This window comes from Cervus elaphus, chromosome 20, assembly GCF_910594005.1.
Source record: "Cervus elaphus chromosome 20, mCerEla1.1, whole genome shotgun sequence".
Lineage (NCBI taxonomy): Eukaryota > Metazoa > Chordata > Mammalia > Artiodactyla > Cervidae > Cervus > Cervus elaphus.
Window position 1 is genome coordinate 114,829,802 of NC_057834.1, and position 26,649 is coordinate 114,856,450.

General features: G+C 35.8%; 1 protein-coding gene across 2 annotated transcripts in view; it reads left to right on the plus strand.

Moving 5' to 3' along the window:
- The window catches only part of NRDC (nardilysin convertase), a 105,917-nt gene that overhangs the window by 19,015 nt on the left and 60,253 nt on the right, over nt 1–26,649 (plus strand). Inside the window, exons 2-6 of one of the 2 annotated variants that reach the window (XM_043877042.1) lie at nt 11,211–11,532; nt 14,116–14,249; nt 15,189–15,258; nt 15,415–15,496; nt 16,318–16,471. In XM_043877042.1, coding sequence (XP_043732977.1) covers nt 11,211–11,532; nt 14,116–14,249; nt 15,189–15,258; nt 15,415–15,496; nt 16,318–16,471 — 762 coding nt within the window. The remainder of the gene's footprint in view (nt 1–11,210; nt 11,533–14,115; nt 14,250–15,188; nt 15,259–15,414; nt 15,497–16,317; nt 16,472–26,649) is intronic. The other variant, XM_043877043.1, reaches the window with a different exon arrangement.

The window sequence follows — 26,649 nt, forward strand, 5'->3', positions numbered from 1 at the left end:
AATCCACTGTCTCTGTAGATCTACTTTCTGGAAGTCTCTCTACTTTCTGTGTCTCTGTGTATACTGGACATTTCATATAAGTGGAATCATTTAATATGTCATCTTTTATGATTGACTACTTTCACTTAGCATAATGTTTTTAAGTTCACCCATATTGTTGGGTGCAGCAGTACTTTCATTTCTTTTATTACTGACTAATTCATGGTATGGGCTTCCCTGGTGGCTCAGATGGTAAAGAATCTGCCTGCAATGCAGGAGACCCGGGTTCGATCTCTGGGTCAGGGAAGATCCCCTGAAGAAGGAAATGGCAACCTACTCCAGTATTCTTGCCTGGAGAATTCCACGGACAGAGTAGTCTGGTGGGCTACAGCCCATGGGGTCACAAAGAGTCAGGCATAACTGAGCAACTAACACAGTCCATTGCATGGGATATATTTTGTCTGTCTATTCAGCAATTGATGTATACTTTTTGACTGTTTTGAATAATGCTGCTATGAACATTTATGTTTAATTTTTTCATTTGTTTTCATTTATTTAGAATATATAATAAATAGGAATAGAACTGCTGGATCACATGGAAAGCATTTAACCATTTGAGGATCTTTCAGACTGCTTTCCAAAGTGACTATACCATTTTACCTTTCTTCCAGCAGTGTGTGTGATTTCCAATTTATATCCTCACCAACATTTGCTACTCTCTTTTTGATTATAGCCACCCTAGAGGGTATAAGTGGTATCTCATTGTCATTTGCATTTCCTTGATGGCTGATGATTTTAAATATCTTGTCATATACTTATTAGTCATCTGTCATATTCTTATCTTGGGGGCTTCCCAGGTGGCACTAATGGTAAGGAACCCAACTGCCAATGCAGGAGACATGGGAGACTTGGGTTCGATCCCTGGATTGGAAAGATCCCCTGGAGAAGGGCATGGCAACCCACTCCAGTATTCTTGCCTGGAGAATCACATGGACAGAAGAGCTTGGCAGGCTACAGTCCATGGGGTCACAAAGAGTTGGACATAACTGAAGCAACATAGCATCTTCTTATCTTATAATATGTGTATCTTCTTTGGACAAGTATCTGTCTAAATCCTTTGTCCATCTTTAATATTTTTGAGTAGTAATAGTTCTTCGTATATTCTAGATATAGGTCTTCTTAGATAAATGATTTGCAACAATTTTCTCTTGATGGTATCCTTTGAAGCACAAAAGTTTTAAATTTTGATAATTAGTTTATTTTTGTTGTTGCTTATGCATCATATCCTAGATGCCCGATTATTATTTTGTTCAGTGCTTTGTGATCTAACGTGAGTTCTACCCTAATTCTTTGTCAGAGCTTTTAAACGCCTCTAAGTTTTAAAACTCTTCTAAGTCAAATTCATCAATAAATCCATCAATTCAGTTGTTTTCTTGTGTCTTTATTCCTTAATCAGTTTAGAATGTACGTTTTTCAGTCCTAGGAAATTTTTATTGAATTTTTTTCTGTAATTCTTCCCCTTTGTTTTCTTTCTTTTGAAACTACTGTATAATATGGGAACACTGGTTCAGTGTAGAGGAACTTGAGTATGGTAACACTCTTAGCTTCTTTCTCTACCTCTTCTCTTTCACAGGGGGAAATTAGTGAGTACAGTAGATTAGTGAGTGCAGTAGAATGACCAGCATGGTCAGTCTAACCTTTTCATTTCTTGCTTCATTCTAGCCTGTAGACAGTATTTTGCCATATTCTTGGCTAGTGCAGTAAACTGAGTGTGGGACATGCTCTCCATTTTGGGGGAGATAGTTCTAGTGGATAACTTCAATTAAGAGAGTGTTAGCAAGCCATTTCCAAACCACTTTTGAGCCATGTTTTCCATCCAAACTTTATGTCAGAGATAAAGCTGACATTTTGCTCTCTTTTTTCTTTTCCTTGTTTTTTTTTTTTTCCTCATCTGATTCTGAAATCAAGTGGGAAAGAGAGGTGCTTTTTAAAATTTTTTTTAAATTAATTTTTGGTTGCACTTGGTCTTTGTTTCTGTACACAGGCCTTCTCTAGTTGTGGAGAGTGGTGGCGACTCTCCAGTTGCATTGCTTGGGCTTCTTGTGGTGGTGGTTTCTCTCATTGAGGAGCACAGACTTGGACATGCAGGCTTCAGTAGTAGCAGTGCAAGGGCTTAGTTGCCCTGTGGTATGTGAAATCTGTCTGTACCAGGGATTGAACCTTTGTCCCCTGCATTGGCAGGCAGATTCTTATCCACTGTACCACCAGGGAAGTCCGAGAGGTGTTTTTTTAAAATTGTGGCAAGCTGTACATAACAGAATTTACCTTAATCAATTTTAAGTGTACTGTTCAGTGGCATTAAGTCTATTCACATTGTACAACCATCACTGCCGTCCATCTCCAGAACTTTTTTCATCCTAAACTGTGAAATAATAACTCCCCATTTCCTTCTCCTCCTCCAGGCCCCTGACAGCTACCATTCTATTATCTATTTGTGAATTTACTCTGGGTACCTCATGTAAGTTGAATTATATAATGCTTGTCCTTTTGTATCTGCTTTATTTCATTTAGCATATCTTCAAAATTCATCCATGTTGTGGTATGTATTAGAATTGCCTTCCTTTTTAAGACTGAATAATATTCCTTTGTATATATCATAACTTGTTTATTTGTTCATCTGTTGATAGACATTTGAGTTGTTTCCTCTTTTTAGCTATTGTTAATAATGCTGCTTTGAACATGGGTTTAGAAATTCTGTTCTAGTCCCTGCTCTAAACTCATTTGGGTATATGTATATATATTTAGAAGTGGACTTGCTCAGTTATTTGAGACCTCCTAGTGTCTTAGCGGGCTTCCTCGATTGCTCAGTGGTAAAAAATCTGCCTGCCATGCAGGAGGTGCAGGAAACGTGGGTTTGATCCCTGGGTCAGGAAGATATCCTGAAGAAGGAAATGGTAATCTACTCTAGTAGTCTTGCCTGGAAAATCCCATGGGCAAAGGAGCCTGGTGGGCTACAGTCCATAGGGTTGTAGAGTCAGATACGACTGAGCAAGCAAGCCAGCAAGCATATTAGCATTGCCTTGTAATAATCCACCTCAAAATCTAAGTGGCTGACAGCAACAATGATTTATTATGTTCTTGCAGTTCATTCAGATGGCTGGGCAATTTTTTGTTCCTGTTATCGGGGCTTACCTGTGTGGCTGTATTCATTATGTAGGTCGATAGGAGCTAGAGGATCTAAAATGGCTTTAATCACATGTCTAGGGCCTTGGTGGGAACAGCTAGAAGGAGGGACTTCTCTCTGCACTTAATCTGTCCTCATGCATAGTCTAGTTTAAACTTCTTGACATGGCAGTTAAGTCCCAAAAGAGTGAAGGGAGAAGCTGCAGGACATCTTGAGGCCTAGACTCTAGGACCTCACCACAAATTAAAGGCAAAGTTGGCTCAGACAGTAAAAGCGTCTGCCTACAATGCAGGAGACCCAGGTTCAATCCGTGGGTTGGGAAGATCCCCTGGAGAAGGAAATGGCAGCCCACTCTGGTATTCTTGCCTGGAAAATCCCGTGGACAGAGGAGCCTGGCAGGCTACAGTCCATGGGGTCGTAAAGAATCGGACACGACTGAGCGACTTCACTTCACTTATGGAGTTAGCCCAGATTCAATAAGCGGGAAGAAATAGTCTCCAACTCTTGTTGGGAATATTGACCAGGTCACTATGGGACCATTATTAAAATGGTTAGTTACACCTAATAACCTAACAACTGATCCATAGATGAGGAAACTTGAGAAATAGGGATGGACTGCCATTGGGGAACAAAAAGGCCTTCTGGTAGTCCCTAAATGGGTTGGCTTGCTATTATGTTTTAACAAGTATAGAACCATGTGGATTTTTTTGAGCTTGGTTGTTTGTAAGAACTGTATTGTACCATGCAGTAAGTTTTTGTTTCTTTTTCTTTTTTTTTTAAAAACAGTTGTATGGTTAGCTTTAAACTAATTCAGCTTGGGTAAGAAGGCTTTGGCTGACTCAGGCTATATCAACTTTAGAGTTATAACTGCCCTGGACTTACAGGCAAAGCTACACAGATTTAATTTTTAATGGTTTGGGTGGGCATAACAATTAATACTTTTATGGACTTCTTAAACCAGGTCTGCAGCTTTAAACTGCAAAGATGTATACAGTTTAAAGTATAGAGTAATTAATGACTGAGACTCTAGCCTTCAATTGTTAATTCCAGGTCTAGACAGATAGCACCCTTCCCTGACTTTGTGGTATCAAGTATTTCTTATGTATTTTTGCATTTAAATAAATGAACTCTTAGCTGTGGTAATTTTAATGAAAGTAGCTTCACAAAAGTTTGGTTCATTTTATGAAGGAACAAATAAAAATGAATGAGTGGCTACTTTATTATAAGAAAATAATACCACCTTCTTGATTCTTGGGCTTGGTTTGAAGAAACCTACTTCAGTCTTTTAATTTCTTTTTCTTTTTTTGGTCATACTGTATGATTTGGGGGGATCTTAGTTCCCCAACCAGAAATCTAACCTGAGATGACAGTGAAAGCACCAAGTCTTAACCACTGAACTGCTAGGGAAGTCCCTACTTCAGTCTTTATAGTCAGTACAGGAACCATGAGAGGGTGAAACCAAATTGATGTAGACAGGTTGAAAAAGCTAAAGGGAGAGAGGTTTTCTTAGACATCTTAGAAGAGCCTTACCCCTCCAAAAATTTATTCGCAGTCACACACACACACATAAATAGAGACTACATGGTTTAGTTGGGAGGTAATGACAAGTTATATAATTACATGGTTATCTTCCCAAGTACCCTTTTTTGACCTGTAATGACTTAGCACTATCTAGGTCTAGAAATAGCAATTTAAGACTGGAACCTGAGTGGCTAATTATTTTATCTCTGTATATGAAAATGAGGTCTTGAAAGTTATATAGTATACTATGGTATGGCCAGGAGATAATTTATTTGCATGTTTTTCTCTATGTGGAAATTTGGATGATTTCCAAATTTTCTCTATCACAAATGTTGCTGCAGTGAACATTGTTGCATATCTTTGTGCATGTGTGTGAATATTTCTGTGAGACATCTAGAAATGTAATCACTGGGGTAAAAGGTATGCAGAGTTCTCATTGTTAAGAAAATAGGTTTGCCATATACTACAAAAATATTATACCCACTGAGATTCATAAGCAAGTGTGTGAGAATACCCTGTTTGTATATATTTTTAAACTTATTTTTATTTGTTTTTGTTTTATGCTCTTACTGATTTGAAGGAACTCTTGTATCTTGTTACAGGCTTCCCTGGTGGCTCAGATGGTAAAGAATCTGCCTGCAATGCAGGAGACATGGGTTGGAAAGATCCCCTGGAGAAGGGAATGGCAACTCACTCCAGTATTCTTGCCTGGGAAATCCCATGGACATAGGAGCCTGACGGGCTACAGTGCATGGGGTCGCAAAGCATGTCTGACACGACTTGAGGAACTGACACTTCTTTTGTATATTGTTATTCTCTTCTCTCAGTATACAGTTTTCTGTTAGATTTAGTTTATGATGTTTTGTTTCAGAAGAATTTTAAGTTAGAATATAGTGAAATCTCCCCCAATACAATAATTTTGTATCTTATTTAGCATAAATTTTCTTCATCCTAATATTGTAACAATATTTTCTCTAATTACTTTTAAGACTTTTTTTTCTTTTAGCTCTATAAGCTATTGAATTTATATGTGTTAGGTGTAAGGTAGAAATGGCTATTTTATCTCCCTAAAGAATTAACTGTTTTTTCAAGATCATTTATTGAAACATAATAAACAGTGTTACAACGATATTATAAACAGTGCTCTGTTTCTAAAACCTGTTTTCTTAAATTGATCTGTCGGTATTTTTGTACTAGTATACTCTTTAATTTTAATTGTTTTAAAAGATTATATTTTATAATTAGTAAGGCAGTTCCCATCATGTTTTCCCTTTTGAAAAATTTCTTGACATTTTTTTTTTGGTCCATATGAATTTTAGAATCAGTATGCCAAGTTACCCAGGTAGTGCAGTGGTAAGAATCTGTATGCAATGCAGGGAGGTACAAGAGATGTGGGTTCAATCCCTGGGTTGGGGAGATGCCCTGGAGTAGGGAGTGGCAACCTGTTTCTGTATTCTTGTCTGGAAAACTCCATGGACAGAAGAGCCTGTGGGGGGCTACAGCCCATGGGACAGCAAAGAGTCAGACACGACAGAGCATAGCACAGTCTCGACAGCTAGTTATACACACACACACTTACTGGGATTTTAAAATTAGAATTGTCTTGAATTTATAGGTTAATTTGGGGGAAGAATTTGTATCTTTGTAATACTGGGTGTTCCCATTCCAACTGCATGGTATGACTAGTCATGTCTGTTATCTTCTCATGTAAAGTTTTCTAGTTTTACTGTTGTTGGATGAGGAACAGATTAGCTTCTGGTGCCATGCTACTTGGGCTCAGTCCCTGCTAAACTTAGGCAAATAAAAATCCTTTTTTGTGTGCTTTAGTTTCCTCATCTGTAAATTGTGAATAATAACCCATTAGGGTTATTATGAAGATTAAATGGATTAAGACATATAAGTTAATACATAAAATGTGAGTGGTTATTAGATATATATTTATAGTTTCTTTTGCTTTTGTGAATAGAACCTTTTACTTAAATCTCATTTTAATTGGTTAGCTTTGGTTTATAGGAAATTCGTGATTTTTTTTTTATGGTTCTTGATTTTGGATGCTTGCTGAACACTTCAGTACTATATTCATTTTTTAAAAATTCTGTTGCATTCTGTAGCTAATCATATACTTTTGTAGTGAATTGTTTTAGCTTTCAATATTTTGGCCTTATAGTTCTTTCTTGTTTATTTATATTGTGGATTTGTTTTTATTTGCTAGGACTTCTAATACAGTGTTGACTAGAAGTGATGATTAAGAGCATTTTGTCCATGACTGTCTTTAAGTGGATTTGGTGTTTGATTTATAGAAGTTAATTCTCTCTCGAGTTTAACCCTTAGAAGTTAATTCAAGCTAAGGGTTGTATGTGTTTGTGTGTGTACTTAATTTAAGGAGTGGGTTTTGGGTTTTCATTAAATTATTTTTTATTATACAAACAATAAGTGTATTATTATTACAAAAGATTGAAAAATATGTAAAAATTATAGTGTAAAGCATGAAAGTTCTTGTATCTTGTTCTAATTTCATTCTCTCTCCATATATATATATATATATATTACTATTGGTTTGTGTCCTTTTAGTTCTTTAGCTACTCCTTTATGTACATTTAGGGCTTCCCAACTTCCCTGGTGGCTCAGATGGTAAAAGCGTCTGCCTACAATGTGGGAGACCTGGGTTCAATCCCTGAATTGGGAAGATCTCCTGGAGAAGGCAATGGCAACCCACTCCAGTACTCTTGCCTGGAAAATCCCATGGACGGAGAAGTCTACAGTCCATGGGATCGCAGAGAGTTAGACACGACTGAGTGATTTCACTTTCACTTTCATAGCTCAGTTGGTCAAGAATCCATGCCTGCAATGCAGGAGACCCCGGTTTGATTCCTGGGTCGGGAAGATCCCCTGGAGAAAGGAAAGGTTACCCACTGTAGTATTCTTGGGCTTCCCTTGTGGCTCAGCTGGTAAAGAATCTGCCCACAGTATGGGAGACCTGGGTTCAATCTTTGGGTTGGGAAGATCCCCTGGAGAAGGGAAAGGCTACCCACTCTGGTATTCTGGCCTGGAGAATTCCATGGACTGTATAGTCCCTGGGGTTGCAAAGAGTTGGACATGACTGAGCGACTTTGACTCGCTTCACTTATGTACATTTAACGTATATTTGTGTATATTTTATGTGTATGTGTGTATACAGTTTTATTTATTTTACAGAACTACTGATATTTTGTTTCACTTAGCATATTAAATACCTATTATGTATCAGGCCCCCTTTAGGCATTGGCATTCTTCTACTCATTCAGCAAATGTTTCTTAAATGTTTCCTAAATGCCAGGCAATGTCTTAGGTGCTAGAAATATAGCTATGAAGAAAAAGAAAAGCCTGTCCTCAGATCTAACTTTCTAAAGGTGCAGACAGAAAATTAAAAAACAAAACAAAACCGAAACCAGAAAAAAGGGATGATAAATGGTATGAAAAAAAAGTTAAAACAGGATAAAAGAGGATAGGGATTGTTGTTCAGTCACTAAGTCCTATCCAACTCTTTTCGACCCTGTGAACTGCAGCATGCCAGGCTTTCCTGTCCTTCACTATCTCCCTGAGTTTGCTCCAATTCATGTCCATTGTGTTGATGCCATCTGACCACCTCATTCACTGTCGCCCCCTTCTCTTGCCCTGGATATGTTCCAGCATTAGGATCTTTTCCAGTGAGTCAGCTCTTTGCATCAGGTGGCCAAAGTATTGAGCTTCAACTTCAGCATCAGTCCTTCCAATGAATATTCAGGGTTGATTGCCTTTAGGATGGACTGATTTGATCTTGCAGTCCAAGGGACTCTTAAGAGTCTTCTCCAACACCACAATTTGAAAGCATCAGTTTTTTGGCACTCAGCCTTCTTTGTGGTCCACCTCTTGTATTGGCATATGACTACTGAAAAAATCATCGTTTTGACTATGCAGACCTTTTTCAGCAAAGTGATGTCTCTGCTTTCTAACACACTAAGCTTGTCATTGCTTTTCTTCCAAGGAGCAAGTGTCCTTTAATTTTGTAGTTGCAGTCACCATCCACAGTGATTTTGGAGTCCAAGAAAATAAAATCTGTCACTGTTTCCACTTTTCACACATCTCTTTGCTGTGAAGTGATGAGACTGGATGCCATGACCTTCGTTTTTTGAATGTTGAGCTTTAAGCCAGCTTTTTCACTCTTCTCTTTCACCCTCATCAAGAGGCTCTGTAGTTCCTCTCCCTCTTTGCTTTCTGCTGTGAGAGTGGTGTCATCTGCATATCTGAGGTTGTTGATATTTCTCCCAGCCATCTTAATTCTAGCTTGTGAGTCTTCCAACCTTGCATTTTACACGGTATACTCTGCTTATAAGTTAAGTAAACAAAATGATAATATACAGCCTTATTGTACTCCTTTTCCAGTTTTGAACTAGTCTGTTGTTCCCATGTAAGGTTCTAACTCTTGCTTTTTGTCTTGCATCCAGATTTCTTAAGAGACAGGTAAAGTGGTCTGATACTCCCATCTGTTTAAGAATTTTCCAGTTTGTTGTGATCCACCCAGTCAACAGCTTTAGCGTAGACAATGAAGCAGATGTTTTCCTGGAATTCCCTTGCTTTTTCTATGATCCAGTGGATGTTGGCAGTTTGATCTCTGGTTCCTGTGCCCTTTCTAAATCCAGCTTGTACATCTGGAAGTTCTTGGATCACGTACTGTTGAAACCTAGCTTGTAGGATTTTGAGCATTACCTTGCTAGCATGTGAAATGAGTGCAATTGTGCGGTAGTTTGAACATTCTTTGGCATTTCCTTTCTTTGGGATTGGAATGAAAACTGACCCTTTTCAGTCCTGTGGCCACTGCTGAGTTTTCCAAATTTGCTGGCATATTGAGTTCAGCTCTTTAACAGCATCATCTTTTAGGATTTGAAATAGCTCAACTGGAATTCTATCACCTCCACAAACTTTGTTTGTAGTGATGCTTCCTAAGTCCCACTTGACTTTGCACTCCAGGTTGTCTGGCTCTAGGTGAGTGATCACACCATTGTGATTATCTGGGTCATGAAGATCTTTTTTGTATAGTTCTTCTGTGTATTCTTGCTACCTCCTCTTAATCTCTTCTGCTTCTGTTAGGTCCATACCATTTCTGTTCTTTATTGTGCCCATCTTTGCATGAAATATTCCCTTGGTATCTCTGATCTTCTTGAAGAGATCTCTAATCTTTCCCATTCTGTTGTTTTCCTCTGTTTCTTTGCACTGATCACTGAGGAAGACTTTCTTATCTCTTCTTACTATTCTTTGGAACTCTGCATTTGATGGGTATTTTTTGTTTTTGTTTTTTTATCTCCTTTGTCTTTAGCTTCTCTTCTTTTGTCAGCTATTTGTAAGGCCTCGTCAGACAACCATTTTGCCTTTTTGCGTTTCTGTTTCTTGGGGATGGTGTTGAACACCGTCTCCTGTACAATGCCACAAACCTCCACCCATAGTTCTTCAGGCACTCTATCATATCTAATCCCTTGAATCTATTTGTCACTTTCACTGTAAAATCATAAGGGATTTCATTTATCTCATACCTGAATGGTAGTGGTTTTCCCTACTTTTTTCAGTTTAAGTCTGAATCTGGCAATAAGGAGTTCATGATCCGAGCTACAGTCAGCTCCTGGTCTTGTTTTGCTGACTGTATAGAGCTTCTCCATCTTTGGCTGCAAAGAGTATAATCAGCCTGATTTCGGTATTGACCATCTGGTGATGTCCATGTGTAGAGTCTTCTCTTGTGTTGTTGGAAGAGGGTGTTTGCTATGACCAGTGCGTTCTCTTGGCAAAACTGTTAGCCTTTGCTCTGCTTCATTTTGTGCTCCAAGGTCAAATTTGCCTGTTATTCCAGGTATCTCTTGACTTCCTACTTTTGCATTACAGTTCCCTATGATGAAAAGGACATTGTTTTGGGGTGTTACTTCTAGAAGATCTTGTAGGTCTTCATAGAACCATTCAGCTTCAGCATTACTGGTTGGGGCATAGATTTGGATTACTGTGATATTGAATGGTTTGCCTTGGAAAAGAACAGCGATCATTCTGTCATTTTTGAGATTGCACCCAAATACTGCATTTTGGACTCTTTGTTGACATGAGGGCTACTCCATTTCTTCAAAGAGATTCTTGCCTACAGTAGTAGATATAATGGTCATCTCAATTAAATTCACCCATTCCAGTCCATTTTAGTTCACTGATTCCTAAAATGTCTATGTTCACTCTTGCCATCTCCTGTTTGACCACTTCCAGTTTACCTTGATTCACGAACCTAATGTTCCAGGTTCCTATGCAGTATTGCTCTTTACAGCATCAAACTTGACTTCCATCACCAGTCACATCCACAACTGGGTGTTGTTTTCACTTTGGCTCTGTCTCATCTTTCTTTCTGGAGTTATTTCTCCATGGCTCTCCAGTAGCATATTGGGCACCTACGGACCTGGGGAGTTCATCTCTCAGTGTCATAGTATAACGAATAGCTGAGTTGAATGTTTTGTGATTTTTTTTTTCATTTTTTATTTTTCAGGTACATCAAATTACGAAATGGCTTGCAGGCACTTTTGATTTCAGACCTAAGTAATATGGAAGGTAAAATGGGTGATGCAACAGATGATGAAGAGGAAGATGAGGAGGAAGAAGAGGAAGAAGATGATGATGATGATGATGACGACGATGATGATGAAGATTCTGGAGCAGAAATAGAAGATGATGATGAAGAAGGTTTTGATGATGAAGATGAGTTTGATGATGATGATGATGAACATGATGATGATCTCGACGCTGAGGATAATGAGTTGGAAGAATTAGAAGAGAGGGCAGAAGCTAGAAAGAAAACCACTGAAAAACAGGTGTGAGTCATGTCTGTTACATCTTTTTCTAATTTGGGAATTCTTTGTGATAAGTTCCAAATTTATGTTTTGTCTCTTACTGGCAAATAGGAAGTATATATCTGTTGATCTTCAGTAAAGGAATATTTATTCTATGTAAAGATTACATTAAAAAAAACATTTTCCTCTAGGGACTTCCTTGGTGGTCCAGTGGTTAGCAGTGGTTAAGACTCTCCGTTTCAAATACTGTGAGCCTGGGTTTGATCCCTAGTCGGGGAACTAAGATCCCTCATGCCAGATGGTATGGCCAAAAAATTTAAGGAAAAAAAGCTTCTTTTTGCTCTATTATAAAAATGACAAATGCTCATTATAGAAGCTAATGGAAAATAAACAAAAATATAAAAGTTGCCCATAACCATAACTCTCAGAGATAATCACTGGGAATATTTGACTGCATGTTTTCAAAACAAATGCCTGGAGCTGTGAATCTGCAAAGTTCTTAGCATGGGATAGAGGAATAAGAGAATGTATTATCCTTGGAGAGACTGGAAAAAGCATAAGAGAAGAACAAGTGTAGTGTAGAATTCTTACATAGGCCTGTGTTTTTGAGAATCCTCATCGGTAATTTCTATGTAAGTAACTGAATGTGATTTGTATTTTTATGGGGAAGCATCAGTGGTCCAAATAATTAATAAGTAAATTGGAAGAATTGAAATAGAAATGGGGAGTTGAGCTTAGTTAGTGGAATATATTAATAACAGTAGGTGAATAGATAAGTACTGGTTGATAGAAATAATGTTTCTTTCTGGATATTTTTTGAAGAATGCGTCCATTTTGAAGTAGAAAATATCTACATTGGAGTATAATATTCTGGAGCCATTATAGTGGAATTGACCAGCAAATGTTTGTTAAAGCTAGTATCTTAAATATTGGTAATATATTCAACATGGTACCATTCTCAAAAAAATGAATTAAAGTTCAGATTATTAACACTAAAATCTAAAACATCACATGTATAACACTATAAAATCAGCCCTCAAAATTTGACAGTTTGAAATGTAAGTAGTAGGTATGTCTTAGATAAATTAATAGGTATTCTTCCTGGAAAAAAAATTTTTTTAAAGAAGATTGTGCCGGTTGTTTCACTTAGGTGTTGGAGGGATTGAGTCAGGTTTAAAGCAGCTATTCCCTCTTGCTATTCAGATTATAACTGATGCCTGTTTTGGCAGAGCAGGATAGGCCAAGTGATTTTAGCTTGGAAGGCTTTATGGATAAAAACCAAAACACCAGGGAAAAAAGTATATATATGTAGATAGTCTGTTGTCTTTATAGTCTATACTAAAGTCTTTATAAATAAATCAGGAGTTAATGAACTCACTTTTAATTTAAAATAGATCTTATAATTTCAAATAGAGAAATAATAGAAGGGAAGAAATAAGTCAAGTGAGAAGAACAGTGATAGTTAGGAAACCTGAATTCTAATTCTGAGACTGCCGTTATCTTTACAAATGATCTTAGACCTTTTCATTTTCTCATTTTCCCCCCTCATTTCTGAAACAAGAGAATTAGGTTACATACATTTTGAAGTCCATTTTAGCTCCAGACATACTGTGTTATAACTTCATAACTGAATATTCCTGGTTTATAATTTTCTTCCTGTATCTCTGTTAATAGCTTTTCCTGTATTTCGGACTTCTTCATACCCTCTATCAATTGATAAGCAAAACTCTAGGATTAAGTTAAAAAATTTTTTGATAGCCAATTTTATTGTCAAAATGTAATAAAATATTTTAGATTTATATAGCAATTGTGAACCTGTTTGACAAAAGAAGATGTGCATACAGTATTTTGGGTACCCCTTTTTATTTTGCTTATTATGTACATCAAACTCTAAATGTTACCTTGTCTAGAAGCAGCAGGGTCAGATTCTAGTGATCATTTAAAAAATAGCTTAGATGCTGCCTGTCTTTTCTGAGAACTTGGTATGATATATTCCCTCTTAAGATACTGATAGCTGATTTTCTGGATTTTAGAAAGGAATGGAGGAGGTTAGTGCAGTTTGAAGACGAGATCAAATTGTTTTATGCTGTGGGTACACTAGTGAAAGGAAAGATCCCATGATTGTAGTCATGGAAAATTATTTCTATTCACTGAATGAATAAATGCCTACAAAAGGTAAATAAAGTAGATAGCCTAGATAAGAGGTGGCTTAAGAGTAGTATAGGATTTTGCAGTGGTTTTATGACTTTTTATTTGAAAAATGTGAACTGTGTTTAAGATGAATATGTGAATGTGTAAGGATAGTAGGAAGAAAATTTTTTGAGGTGTTTGGAGAACATCTACCTAATTAAGAAGTTGGCTACTCTTTCGAATCATCATTTTTACCCCCCTCCACTTTCTTTCTCCCAGAGAGAACTTGTTCTTGATCTTAAAGTTTTGATTAAAAAAAAAAAAGTTTTGATAAATTAACAAGATTGGAATTTAAGTTTGATATATGCTGAATTATGATTTGCTCAAGGCTTTCTTAAATCAAGTCTCAAGTATGAATTTCTCAAGTATGAATTTTTTGGATAGATAATTCTCAAGTATGAATTTCTTTTCTAGCAATTGCAGAGCCTGTTTTTGCTGTGGTCAAAGCTGACTGATAAACTGTGGTTTAAGTCAACTTATACAAAAATGTCTTCAACCCTGCTGTTCAAGACAAGAAATCTTAATGGGGTAGTTGGAGCTGAAAGCAGGTTAGGCATCTATTAAACACATCACAGAACCCATTAGACTGTGCTTTGAAGAAGTGGATATTCCCTCATGTTTTAACTGAGTTTATGTGTCTACGTCTTAAATAAGGGATTTATGAGTATTAAGTGAGGCTGTTTGGTTCTTCCAAAAACGTACACCCCCGCCCCCCTGCCAACACATGGTTAGACTTTATATACCAGCTGTACGCTATTTTTTTTAAAAGCCTTCTAAGAGGATAACCGTTTATCAGAATAGTCTGTGTCATCAAATGTGTTAGCCCTTTAAAATTGACGTTTGTAAAATTTGAGAAGGTTAATAATTCAGCTTTCTGTCCTTAAGGATTCAAATTGACTATTTTTCTCTCCTTTTTTGTGTCTTTTAACTTACTTTGATATAATGTTTGCCCTGATCATTTTAAATGCAGAATTTGGTATACCTCCTGACCATCTATTCTGTTGCGACTTAATTTTCCCAAAGTACTGGGAAAATGTCAACCAATAAGTAATGTATTTTTTTTTTTAAAGTAATGTATTTTTTATACCTTAAATAAGAAGTGAAGAACTAAAAAGCCTCTTTAAAGTTTAGTTCTGTAGTTCTTTAATGGCTAAAGATTTTTTAATAACCATTAATTTATTATCTTTGTTAGATGTTTCCCTGACTTGTTATCTTATGCCCTGTTTTAATAAAAACAATATTTTCTGAGTGACATATTGAGAAGTTTCCATCTAGTAACTTGAATTAACGAACACAGAGCCTTTAATTGTTTAGAGATCTTTCGAGAAAATTTCCTCAGATATATTACTTCTGCAGATTTCTGAAATCTGGTTAATCAGGAAACAAACTTGGTTCAGAACTTTGAAATGCTGACACAAAGTGATACTTGGGTGGGCTGGCCAGTCCCCCTTGGCTTTTTTTCTGTCTGTTTCTGCTTTTTCCCTTAGGTCTGCACCTGTTCAGCATTTTGCAGGATGGCAAGAGGAGGAGCAGCAGGGTGAAACTGACACAGTTCTGGTGAGTTTCACTTTGCTGCTCCTCCTGATTCTCAGGGAAAGAATTCTGTTACTTTCTATTGGATAAGGTCCATCTCCAAGTGAATCCTTAAAATGAGATGACATTATTATTCCTGTAGGATTGACTCACTATTTGTATGTGTTCTACTTACTCCAGTCTGCAGCGGCTCTTTGTGTTGGAGTTGGGAGTTTTGCTGATCCAGATGACCTGCCCGGGCTGGCACACTTTTTGGAACACAGTAAGATCTTTGTAAAATATTCTCGGGTGTGTTTTTACCTCCAAATTTGTAAGAATTGATTTCAAAGATAAGTGACTGGTTTGATAGGATTGTGATAATGTTTAATAAGAGAAAAACTAAGAAAAGAAATCTTAGTTAATATCATAGGGGAAAGACTTAATGTTAATCTTGAGTGTACTTGTTTTGAGGATTAAAGTGAAACTGCTTAGAAAACTATGTTAAAATGTAAGTCTTATTATTCAGGTACACTAAGGCCAACCAATCAGGAGGAAATTGCTAATCTTGAGGAGTTTAGACTGTCATCTTGGGAGGGGCAGTTCCTTCCAGGGTTGGCAAGGCCTCAAGATGTCAAAGCATTAGAAATACAGAAAAATAAAAAGGCATGATTAATATCAAAGCAAAACAGTAAATCTTTAGTGTAATTATTAATGTACCCAAGTAAAACCTTTGTGAATGCTATCCAGTTATGAACTCTTGAATTACTACTTCTTTGTATTCTAGTTTTCTAAGCTACTCAAGGGTGAATTTCTTACCTTATGAGTTTTTATAGTAGAAATTAGTTTGCAAATACGTCAGTTTACATTTTAACCTTTTACAAATAAATTACATATTTCATTAAAAAGTTTAGTTTTTGAATTTAAAAGTTATATATGAGCATTATAGGAAGTTAAAAAAACAGAAGTACTATGAAGAAAATAAGTATTATCCATATGTAACCATTGTTGGCATATTTTATACCAGTTTTTTTGAAACTTCATCCTTGTTAATAAAAACATTGTCTGTATCTTTGTGTTTTGTGACTTTGTATTCTTTTCACTTAGTGGTATTCATGGGTAGCTTGAAATATCCAGATGAGAATGGATTTGATGCCTTCCTGAAGAAACATGGGGGCAGTGATAATGCTTCAACTGATTGTGAACGCACAGTCTTTCAGTTTGATGTCCAGAGGAAGTCCTTCAAAGAAGCCCTGGATAGGTAAATAACCCAAAATATATTGTTATTTTGATTATCTGGTGCCATCTTACAACTGGCAATGTTGGGCATTGTTCTGTGGTATTTCTTTTCCAGCAGTACTCTTAATTCTGTAGGATTATCAACAGTACTTTATTTGGAGAAAAGAGCAAATTGTGAATATACCTTGGCTCTTGTTCTGTATACTTAGTCTTTGTATTAAAGATTAAATTGAAACCATTTAAACATCTTTTGAATTTTGTAAATGTAGTCTCTATTGACTCATTATTGCAATTATTATTTTCTAATTTAGTAGAAAATATGGAAAACAGAGAAGGGAAAAAGAGGTAAGATTGCTCTCAATTTCATAATCTAGAGATAACCATGATTGATATTGTGAAATGTAACCACCTATATTTGTAACATATATGGGATCAGCTTATTCATATCTTTTCATATTTTAAAACAAGGTTTATCACATTTGCATATAGTTTTATAATTTACAAAACATGACTAAGTAATTGTGGATCTGTTTAGCCATTCACATATTATTGGACAGTTGAATTATTTTCAGTTTTCTGGTACTGTGATGCTATAGTGAATATTCAATTTGTGTACATACTTAATCATTTCCTTTTGCTAAGTTCTAAGGAGTGAAATTTCTGAGTGTATTTGCATGGATTTTTTAAAACTTTTTTAAAAAGAGCTTTTGATCCTCAAAGTTATCTTCTCAAAAGTTTGTCAGGGCATTAATAGAGCTTTGATATAGCAAGGTTGTAAGGCAAAGCATACAATAGTAAAAAGAAGTCACTTTATACCAAAATCTAGATAAATACAAGATTGAAATACTAAGAAAGAAAGAAATAATCGTGTTTGACCAGTATAATGTAAAGTCTGATGACAGTTTTTGGTCCATTTTTTGTTGGTTATCTCTAGTATCGAGAATCTGGCAGATACCTATTTGAGATGTCTTGAATGAATTAATACAGATTTTTTTAAATATAAAAAAAATGCCATAAAATCAAAACACAAATGACAAAAAAAATTTCTCAAAACATGACAGTGGTCAAGTTTTCTTAAATTGTCTCATCCCTTAAGAATTAATTTGACCCTGAGAAAACTTTTGGGTAAGTTCCTGTAAGTTGAAAGAATATGCCATTATTTTCAAGGAAATAAATATTTGTCTGTTCTTGAACCCCCAAGTTAACAGCTTTTCCACTAAAACAATGCCAAAATCCCATTAAAATTGACATAATTACTTTGATGACAGTGTTTATAATAGGATACAACATAGTGGTTTTTCTTCTTTAATCTTAAATATGGCTCTCTACTTTGTATTCAGTGAAATAGTTTATAGCTCTTTTTAATTGCATGCTTAAGGATATGCTCACAGCACATATATTTGATATCAGTGTTTATCTAATTAAACATTTAATTCCAAAATAACAAACAAAAGAATAGAAACAAAAGAAGTTAATCAAGCAGTGCAAATGAGGCCCAAATTTATCTTTTTTATAAACTTAGAAAATCAGGAATACTCTTTAGGGTGACTGTGTGTTTGCTTTTGTTTCAAAGTTTTCGACTCCCAAGTTTTACAACATGTTAAGAAAACTTAAGCAGTAGACAAATTGAATACTCATAAATAAACACATTTCATTGGAAAAAAAGAAGAGCAAAGGATATGTTGAAAAAATTACAACCACCTCAGAGATGATGAAATCTGCTATAAAGTCTAGTTAAAGAACTTGTTTCATTTCTTCTTAAGAAATTCTGTACATTTTTAATCTAAGGAGTACTTTAGGAAATCCAAAGATATTTGTACATTTATTACAGATTATTTCTACTTAAAAAACTGTCAGAATTAATAAGAAGAATGCTACTGCCTAATAGAAGAAATTATTAAGAATATCAGGCCAGAAATTTATGCCATAAATGGTAGACAGTGGTAGAGCATTAAGCATTGCATATTCTATAATACATATGATAATTATTATACTTCTACAGTTAATATGACTTCTTTGGTGGCTCAGATGGTAAAGCGTCTGCCTACAATGTGGGAGACCAGGGTTCAGTCCCTGGGTTGGGAAGATCTCCTGGAGAAGGAAATGGCAGTCCACTCCAGTATTCTTGCCTGGAAAATTCCATGGACGGAGGAGCCCCGTAGGCTACGTCAGTGGGCTTGCAAAGAGTCGGACACGACCGAGCGACTTCACTTTAACTTTTTCACAGTTAATATGAAATAAAAAGTCTTTGGATAATTTGCAAAAGACTCTTATGTAGCATGGATTAAGTGTGTCTATTTTTTAATAGGTCAGTAAAATCTAGTTTCCTCATAGGTCATATTGTTCAGTATCTTGAATCATTTAAGTAAAAAGTTGAGGAAATAACTGAATTTTTACTCTATTAAGTAAATGAGAATGAAAGCTGCTTTTACCCTGGTGGCCTTTGCTAATTTAAATAAATTTGAACTTTAGTTTATCAGTATTTCAGGGCAAGAAGAAGATTTATCAAAGTCCAGGAAGTTCACAAAGTGGGATATTTAATAGGAGACTCTTCTCCTGATAAATTGGGACTTCAGAAGGCATCACCCTTAGGCCGAGGAGATGGATTAGCCATCCTGAGGAGTTACAGACTACTTTGAAAAATGCCTATGTTGTCTAGTGAACCTTAAGCCTTGAATATAGTTTAACATGGTCCAGAACTGGTAGTGTTCTCTGATGCCCAAGAGAAGCAAAAACAAACCCTCTCAAAAAGAAAATGCCTTTGTTTTGTCTACTCTCAAGTAGAGTGACCAGCATTGAGTCAAATATAAGCAGACATGCAACAAAATAAGACAATATGAATGAGAACAGGATACAGAAAAAGACTTAATGCCTTAGAAATCTTAGAGATTGGCATGGTTAAGTATTACAAAGATGATTCGTTTTTACAGAAATAAGGGACAAGTTTGAATACAGTTGTAAGTCATAGAAAACTATAAAATGTGACCTGTGAGATTTGAAATATAAAAAGTAAGAAAGGGCATTGTGAATTGAGACATGATAATTGAAATTTAAACCATGGATAGGTTTAAGAGAGGAGTACATATAGATGATGTTAGAATTTGTGAATTGAAAGATAGACCAAGAGAAATCCCAAATACAGTGTGAAGAGAAAAAAAAAATGAAAGATACAGAAAAAAGGAAAAGTAGCATAGAGAATAGAGTGAAAATGTCCAATATATATGTACCTAGAGAACTAGAAGGAGAAGAGAAAAAATTAATACAAAATATTTGAAGGGTTGATCACTGGGAAATTTCTAGAACATCAAATCAGAGGGTAAAGAAGTCTAACAAATTCCAAAAGTATATATTAAGTCCACATGTAGAAAGTTATAGTGACTACAGAAGACCAAATATAGAAAATCTTTGCCAGATGAAAGGGCAGAAGTTCTTTAAAGTCATGTTAGTTAGTCTGATGGATGACTTTTCAGCAGCAGTAGTGGAAGCTCAATGACAGTAGAATATTTGTAATAGCCTGAAAGAAAATAACCACCAACTACAAATTCTACACCAAGCAAAAAATATCTTGTAAGAATGATTGTAAAATAGACCTTTAGACACACAGTTGAGTGTGCATGCCACCAGCTTACCAAAGAAAATTCTAAAGAATATATTTCAGGCAGAAGGAGAATACAGATCTGAGCTGCAAAAAAGATAGTGGGGCAATGAAAGTCATTTTATATGAATAATATAAATGAGCATTGATTATTTAAAACAGTAATTATGAAACTTAAAAGTATACAGAGTTAAAACAACAACAACAATGTATCAGGAGTAATGCTAAATGGAGAAAAAGGTATTTTTATAAGATGAATATTAGACTTTGATAAGTTAAAAGGATACATATAATATTTTTAAGGGTAACTGCTGAAAGAACATAGTTTGGGCATAAAAATTCCAAACCAGTACAAGGAAAACGTTTGGAATAAGTCTCTCAAATAAATTCAAAGAAGAAAACTGTAGTAGGAGGGATAGAACAAGTGGGACAAGCAGGACAAAGGAGGATGGAGGTAGATGTACATCCATATGTAACAGTAATTTTTATTAAATATGAGTGGATTAACTTCCAGTTAAAAGATAAACATCAGACTGGATTTAAAAAGCCTAAGCAAATAGTTTTTAAGACTTCTGTATCTAAGACTTGGGAGGGGTTCCCTGGCAGCTCAGATGGTAAAAGAATCTTCTTGCAATGCAGGAGACCTGGGTTTGATCCCTGGGTCGGGAAGATCCCCTGGAGAACGGAATGGCAACCCACTCCAGCAGTCTTGCATGGAAAATTCTATGGACAGAGAAGTCTGGCAAGCCACAGTCCATGGGGTTGCAAAGAGTCGGACATGACTGAGTGACTAGTACATGTAGTAAGTCTTGGAAAAAAAAAAGTGTTGCTCAAGAGGCTCATGTCATATTGATAAAACTTAACAAGGAAGACATGATTGTTTCCAGTCTGAACTCATCTGATAGCATAGCCTCAAAGTAAATCAGATGTAAAGACCAAAGAATAAGTAAACAACTGCAATGGGAGATTTAACATCCCTTTCTCAGTATTTGATAGAATAACTGTAAAATCAGTAAGAACTTTGAAGATTAGGACAAAAAGATTACCACTTGAATCCTTAGTCAACACCTTCCAGCTACAAAATATTTTCATTTGAGCATATTTTAAGCCACAAATTCAGTCTCAAATTTCAAAGCATTGAAACCATATTATTAATGATTGTGTTTTCTAATCACAGTGTGTATGTACAGTTAAATTTTAGCTAGAAATCAGTAACAGACAACAGAATATTACCTTATGTTTGGAAATTAAATACATTTCTAAGGAATACCTGGGTAAAGAGGAAGTGTATCAGAAATTAGACAATATTTTGTATTGAATTATAAAAATATTATAAGTTGTGGGATGCAGCTGTAATCGTTCTTAGAGGGAAATAAATACTTTTAAATGTGTATTCTGTCAGCTTCCCTCATGACTCAGTTGGTTAAGAATCTGCCTGCAATGCAGGAGACTGCCTGCTATATAGTAGACCTGGGTTTGATCCCTGGGTTGGAAAGATCCCCTGGAGGAGGAAATGGCAACCCACTCCAGTATTCTTGCCTGGGAAATCCCATGGACAGAGGAGCCTGGCAGGGTACAGTCCATGGGATCCATAGAGTCAGACACGACTTAGCAACTAAACCACCCCCAAATGTATATTTTAGAAAAGAAGAGTTTAAAGTTAATGAGCTGATCAATCTCAGGAAGTCTGAGTAAGACCAGCAAAGTATGCCCAAAGAAAGAAGAAAGAAAAGGTGAAGATAAATGAAATAAAAAGCAGATTGACCTCAGCAGGAATAGTGAAATAAGGACCTCTGAAAGCCCCTCTGTAAAAGCAATGAGAACCTTGCCAAAAATTGTCAAAATCAACTTTTTCAGAACTCTGGAAATAAGAAAAGCTTGCAACAATCCAAGGAGTTTATTCAAGCAGGTGACTAAATCTTAGTAAGAACAGTTTGCTTTGTGACATTTTAATTTGCCCTGTTTCCATTCCCTTCTACCCAACTCTACAGTAATCTTGAAAACGAAGAGGTCCCACAGTCTTAGTGAAAACAGCAGTCTAGCAGCCACTGAAAGGGGCTGGATGGATTAAGAGATCTCTAAAAACATCGTTCTAGAGAATCTTCATTATTTGACCTGTCTAGAAGTTCCCTGGGAACCACCATTCATGAACTTTTATGATTTGGTCTGACTGGGAGCTCACGTATTTGCAAAAATCTTTTTCTCTGGAGGCATTTGTCTATAGCATTTAGATGGCAATAGTTTAACTTTGTGACCATCTGAGGCAGTGGATAAAAGTTGGAGCAAACAAAGCTTAAAAGGAAGAACTGCAAAATAAGATATCCTAAGGGGCTTTGAAAAGCTCCAGGATATTCCTGGGAATTTTGAAGGTCACATATGTGCATAAAGCTGTGTCATGTCCAGGGCTGTATGCATGCTCAAGAAAGACTTAAGGCCTTACACTCTTGTCATGGCTGATCTTGAGTCTCTGTGCAAGCAGGATGTGATGGCTAATGTAGAGTTGTAAACTGCCTGACTGAATGTTGAAAGCATCCCCCAATATGCATAGAGAACCCCTTGGCAAGGCATTTAAGGAAATCTCTCTGCAACTAGAGATTATCACTAAGCTAACCAAGCCATCAAAGAATACAGACTTCACAGGATTAGTTTAAGGTAAGTGTGAGTTGCTCAGTCATGTCTGACTCTTTGCAACCCCATGGTCACAGGCTCCTTTGTCCATGGAATTCTCCAGGCAAGAATACTGAAGTGTGTAGCCCTTCCCTTCGCCAGGGAATCTTCTTAAACCAGGGATTGAACCCAGGTCTCACTCATTGCGGACAGTTTCTTTACCGTCTGAGCACCTAGGGAAATCAGAAGAGCACTAAATATGTAAATGGTAACAGCAAGAAACAGCAATAACAACAAACCCTGAGGAGGGAGGAGAGGCTTGATTTACAGAGTTGCTACATTATATTACTAAAAAAACTTTTTTCAACAAAATTATGAGGGATGCAGAAAAGTATGATACAATGGAAAAACAGTAGTCAATAGATACTGTTCCTACGAAAGTCTAGATTCTGGAGTTAACTAGACAGAAACTTTAGATCACCTGTTTTAATTATGTTCAAGGAGCTAAAGAAAACTATGTCTAAGAACTAAAGGAGAACACAAGAATGATGTGTTACTAAATAGAGAACATCAGTAAAGAGATACAAATTATTTTTTTCCCAGGTAAATAGTTGCTTTATTTTTACTCACTTTAAAAAAAAAATTAGAGTATCATTGCTGTACAATTCTGTGTTAGTTTCTGCTGTATAGCAGAGTGAGTCAGTTACGTGTATACATGTATCCCATCGCTCTTGAACCTTCCTTCTAACACCCCCCAACAGATACAAATTATTAAAAGAACCAAATAGAAATTCTAGAGTTGAAAACTACAACTTGAAAAATTAACTAGAAGAGCTTAACAGGAGATTTGAGCTAGCTGAGGAAAGAATGAAAAAACTTGAAGAAAGATTAATTGGGATTGTCCAGTATGAGGAACAAAAATAAAGAAAAGGGATGAAGAAAAATAAAACAGAGCCTCAGAGATCTATGGGATACCATCAAGCATACTAGCATGTGTTTTATAGAAGTTCCAAGAGGAAATGAGAAAAACATAGAAAGTATTCTTGAAGACATAATAGCCAAACTCGTTGCAAATTGGTAAAAGACAAACATCTGCACATTCAAGCACCTCAGCAGATTTCCAGAAGAATAAACAGTGATATTCACAACAATGACTTTCACATTAAGACATGTTATAATCAAGCCATTAAAAGCTAAATGTAAAAAGAATATTGAAAATAGCAAGAAAGGAGCAGCTTTTTTCATAAAAGTTAATCTCAGTAGGGTAAACAGGTGCTTTGAGAAATCATGGAAGCAAGAAGACAGTGGTATGATACATTCAAAGTACTGAAAGACTGCAAACCCAAGTATTTTTTATCCAGCAAAAATATCCTTCTAAATGGAGAAATTAAGACATTCTCAGCTAAATTAAAATTGTCATTAGCAGATCTTCTCTTTATGATGTATTAGATGGATGGAGTCCTTCAGACTGAAAGGACACTCAATTCCACATGAAGAAATAAAGCACACACTTATAACTTATACTATACTATATAATTTATACTGTCTTTGTTTACCTATATAAATATAAAAGATATAGTTTTTGTAATTTTTTCCTGATTTAAAAGATAGCTGTATAAAGCAAAAATTATAAATGTGTTGATAGGCATATAATGTATAATGATATCATTTGTATGGCAATAATAGCACAAAAAAAAGAGAACAGGTATATAGAAGTGAAGCTTTCATGTAATACTGAAGTTAAGTTGGTATTAATTCAAAACGGATTGTTATAAGTTATTAGTTAGGAAAATAACTCAAAAATATAGTAAAAGAAGTGGCAAGGGAATTTAAATGGTACTCTAGAAAATACCTATTTTAACAAAAAGAAGTCAGCAGTTGAGGAATAGAGGGGAAAAAAGGCATAAGACTTGCAGTAGATAGCAAAGACAGATATAAATCCTATCAGTAATTAAATGTAAATAGATTAAGCATTTCTGTTAAAAGATAGGACATTGGCAGACTGGGTGAAGAAACATGAGTCAGCTATATAATATGCTGCCTCTAAGAGACCCACTGTATTTTTTTAATTGACATATGATTGCTTTGCAGAATCTTGTTGTTTTCTGTGAAACATCAGCATGAATCAGCCATAGGTATACATATGTCGCCTCCCTCCTGAGTCTCCTTCCTCCCTCCCACCATCCCGTGCATCTAGGTTGATGCAGAGCCCCTGTTTGAGTCCCCTGAGTCGTACAGCAAATTCCCATGGCTTTCTGTTTTACATATTGTTATGTAAGTTTCCATGTTACTCTCTCTATACATCTCACCCATTCCTTCCCATCCCATCCCACCCCACCCGCCATGTCCATAAGTCTATTCTCTATGTCTGCTTCTCCATTGCTGCCGTGCAAATAAATTCATTGGTACCATCTTTTTAGATTCCATGTATATGCATTAGTAGACGATATTTATCTTTCTTTCTGACTGACTTCACTTTGTATAATAGGCTCTAGATTCATCCACCTCATTAGAACGACTCAGATGTGTTCCTTTTTATGGCCAAGTAATATTCCATTGTGTAAATGTACCACATCTAATCCATTCACTCTGTTGATGGGCATAGAGGTTGCTTCTGTGTTCTAGCTATTGTAAATAGCGCTACAGTGAACATTGTGTACATGTGTGAGACACACTTTAGGTTCAAATACACCAGTAGATTGGCAATTAAAGGATGATATGTATCCTGCATTGGCAGGTGAGTTCTTTATCACTGAGCCACCAGGGAACCCTTAAATATACACCAATAGATTGACAATAAAAGGATGAAAAAGTATATACAAATACTGATTAAAAGGGAACTATGGTGGCTGAACTAATATCAGACAAAATAGACTTTAAGATGAAACTTGTTACTGGAGACAAGGGAGTTTTATAATATAAGGGTCAGTTCATCAGAAGGTGTAACAATTATAAACACACGTTCATCTTTCAAAGGAACCTCAAAATACATAAAGCAAAAACTGACAGAATTGAAGGGAGAAATACACAATTCAGTAATATTGGTTGCAAATGTAAATATTCTACTTTCAATAAGGAATAGAACAACTGGGTAGATCAACAAGAAATAGAAGACATGAACAAGCATGTAAACTTTAACAGAGCACTTCACCCCAAATCAGCAAAATTCACATTCTTCTCAAGTATTTCATGTACTTTTCTTCAGCATTGATATATATTAGGTCATAAAATAAATTTATTTCCAATATATTTGAAAGAATGAAATTATACAGAGTATGTTCTCTAGCTGTAAAGGAATGGAATTAGTAATCAGTAACAAGGAAATTTGGGGAATTTCATGAATCTGTAGAAATTTAAGTCTTCCCTTAAATAATCAATGGGTCAAAAAAGAAATCACGAGGGAAGTTAAAAAAATACTTAGACACTAGTGAAAATGAAAACAACATACAAAAAATTATGAGATGTATCAAAACCAGTGCTCAGAGGGAAATTTATAGCTATAAACCCCTCCATTAAAAAAGTAAGATCTCAAGTGAACCTAAACTTGCATCTTAATTAGCAAGGCAAAGAAGAGCAATCTAAACCCAAGTAGGCAGAAGGAAGGACATAATAAACATTTGAGTGGAAATAAATGAAATAGGGAATAGAAAAACAATAGAAAATAAACAAAATCAGAATTTGGTTATTTGAAAAGGTGAACAAAATTGACAAACCTTCAGCTAAACTGACCAAGAAAAAGAAATGAAAGAGTGGACATTAGTATGATATAACCAAAATTAAAAAATTGTAATAGAATTGTGAACTATTGTATGCCAACAAGTAGATAGCCAAGATGAAATGGACAAATTTGTAGAAAGACACAAAACTATTGAAACTGACTCGAGACAGAAAATTTGAATAGACCTATAATGAGAGATTGGATTAGTAATCAAGAACTTACCAAAAGAAGAGTGTAGATCCATATGACTTTACTGGTGAATTCTACCAAACATTTAAAG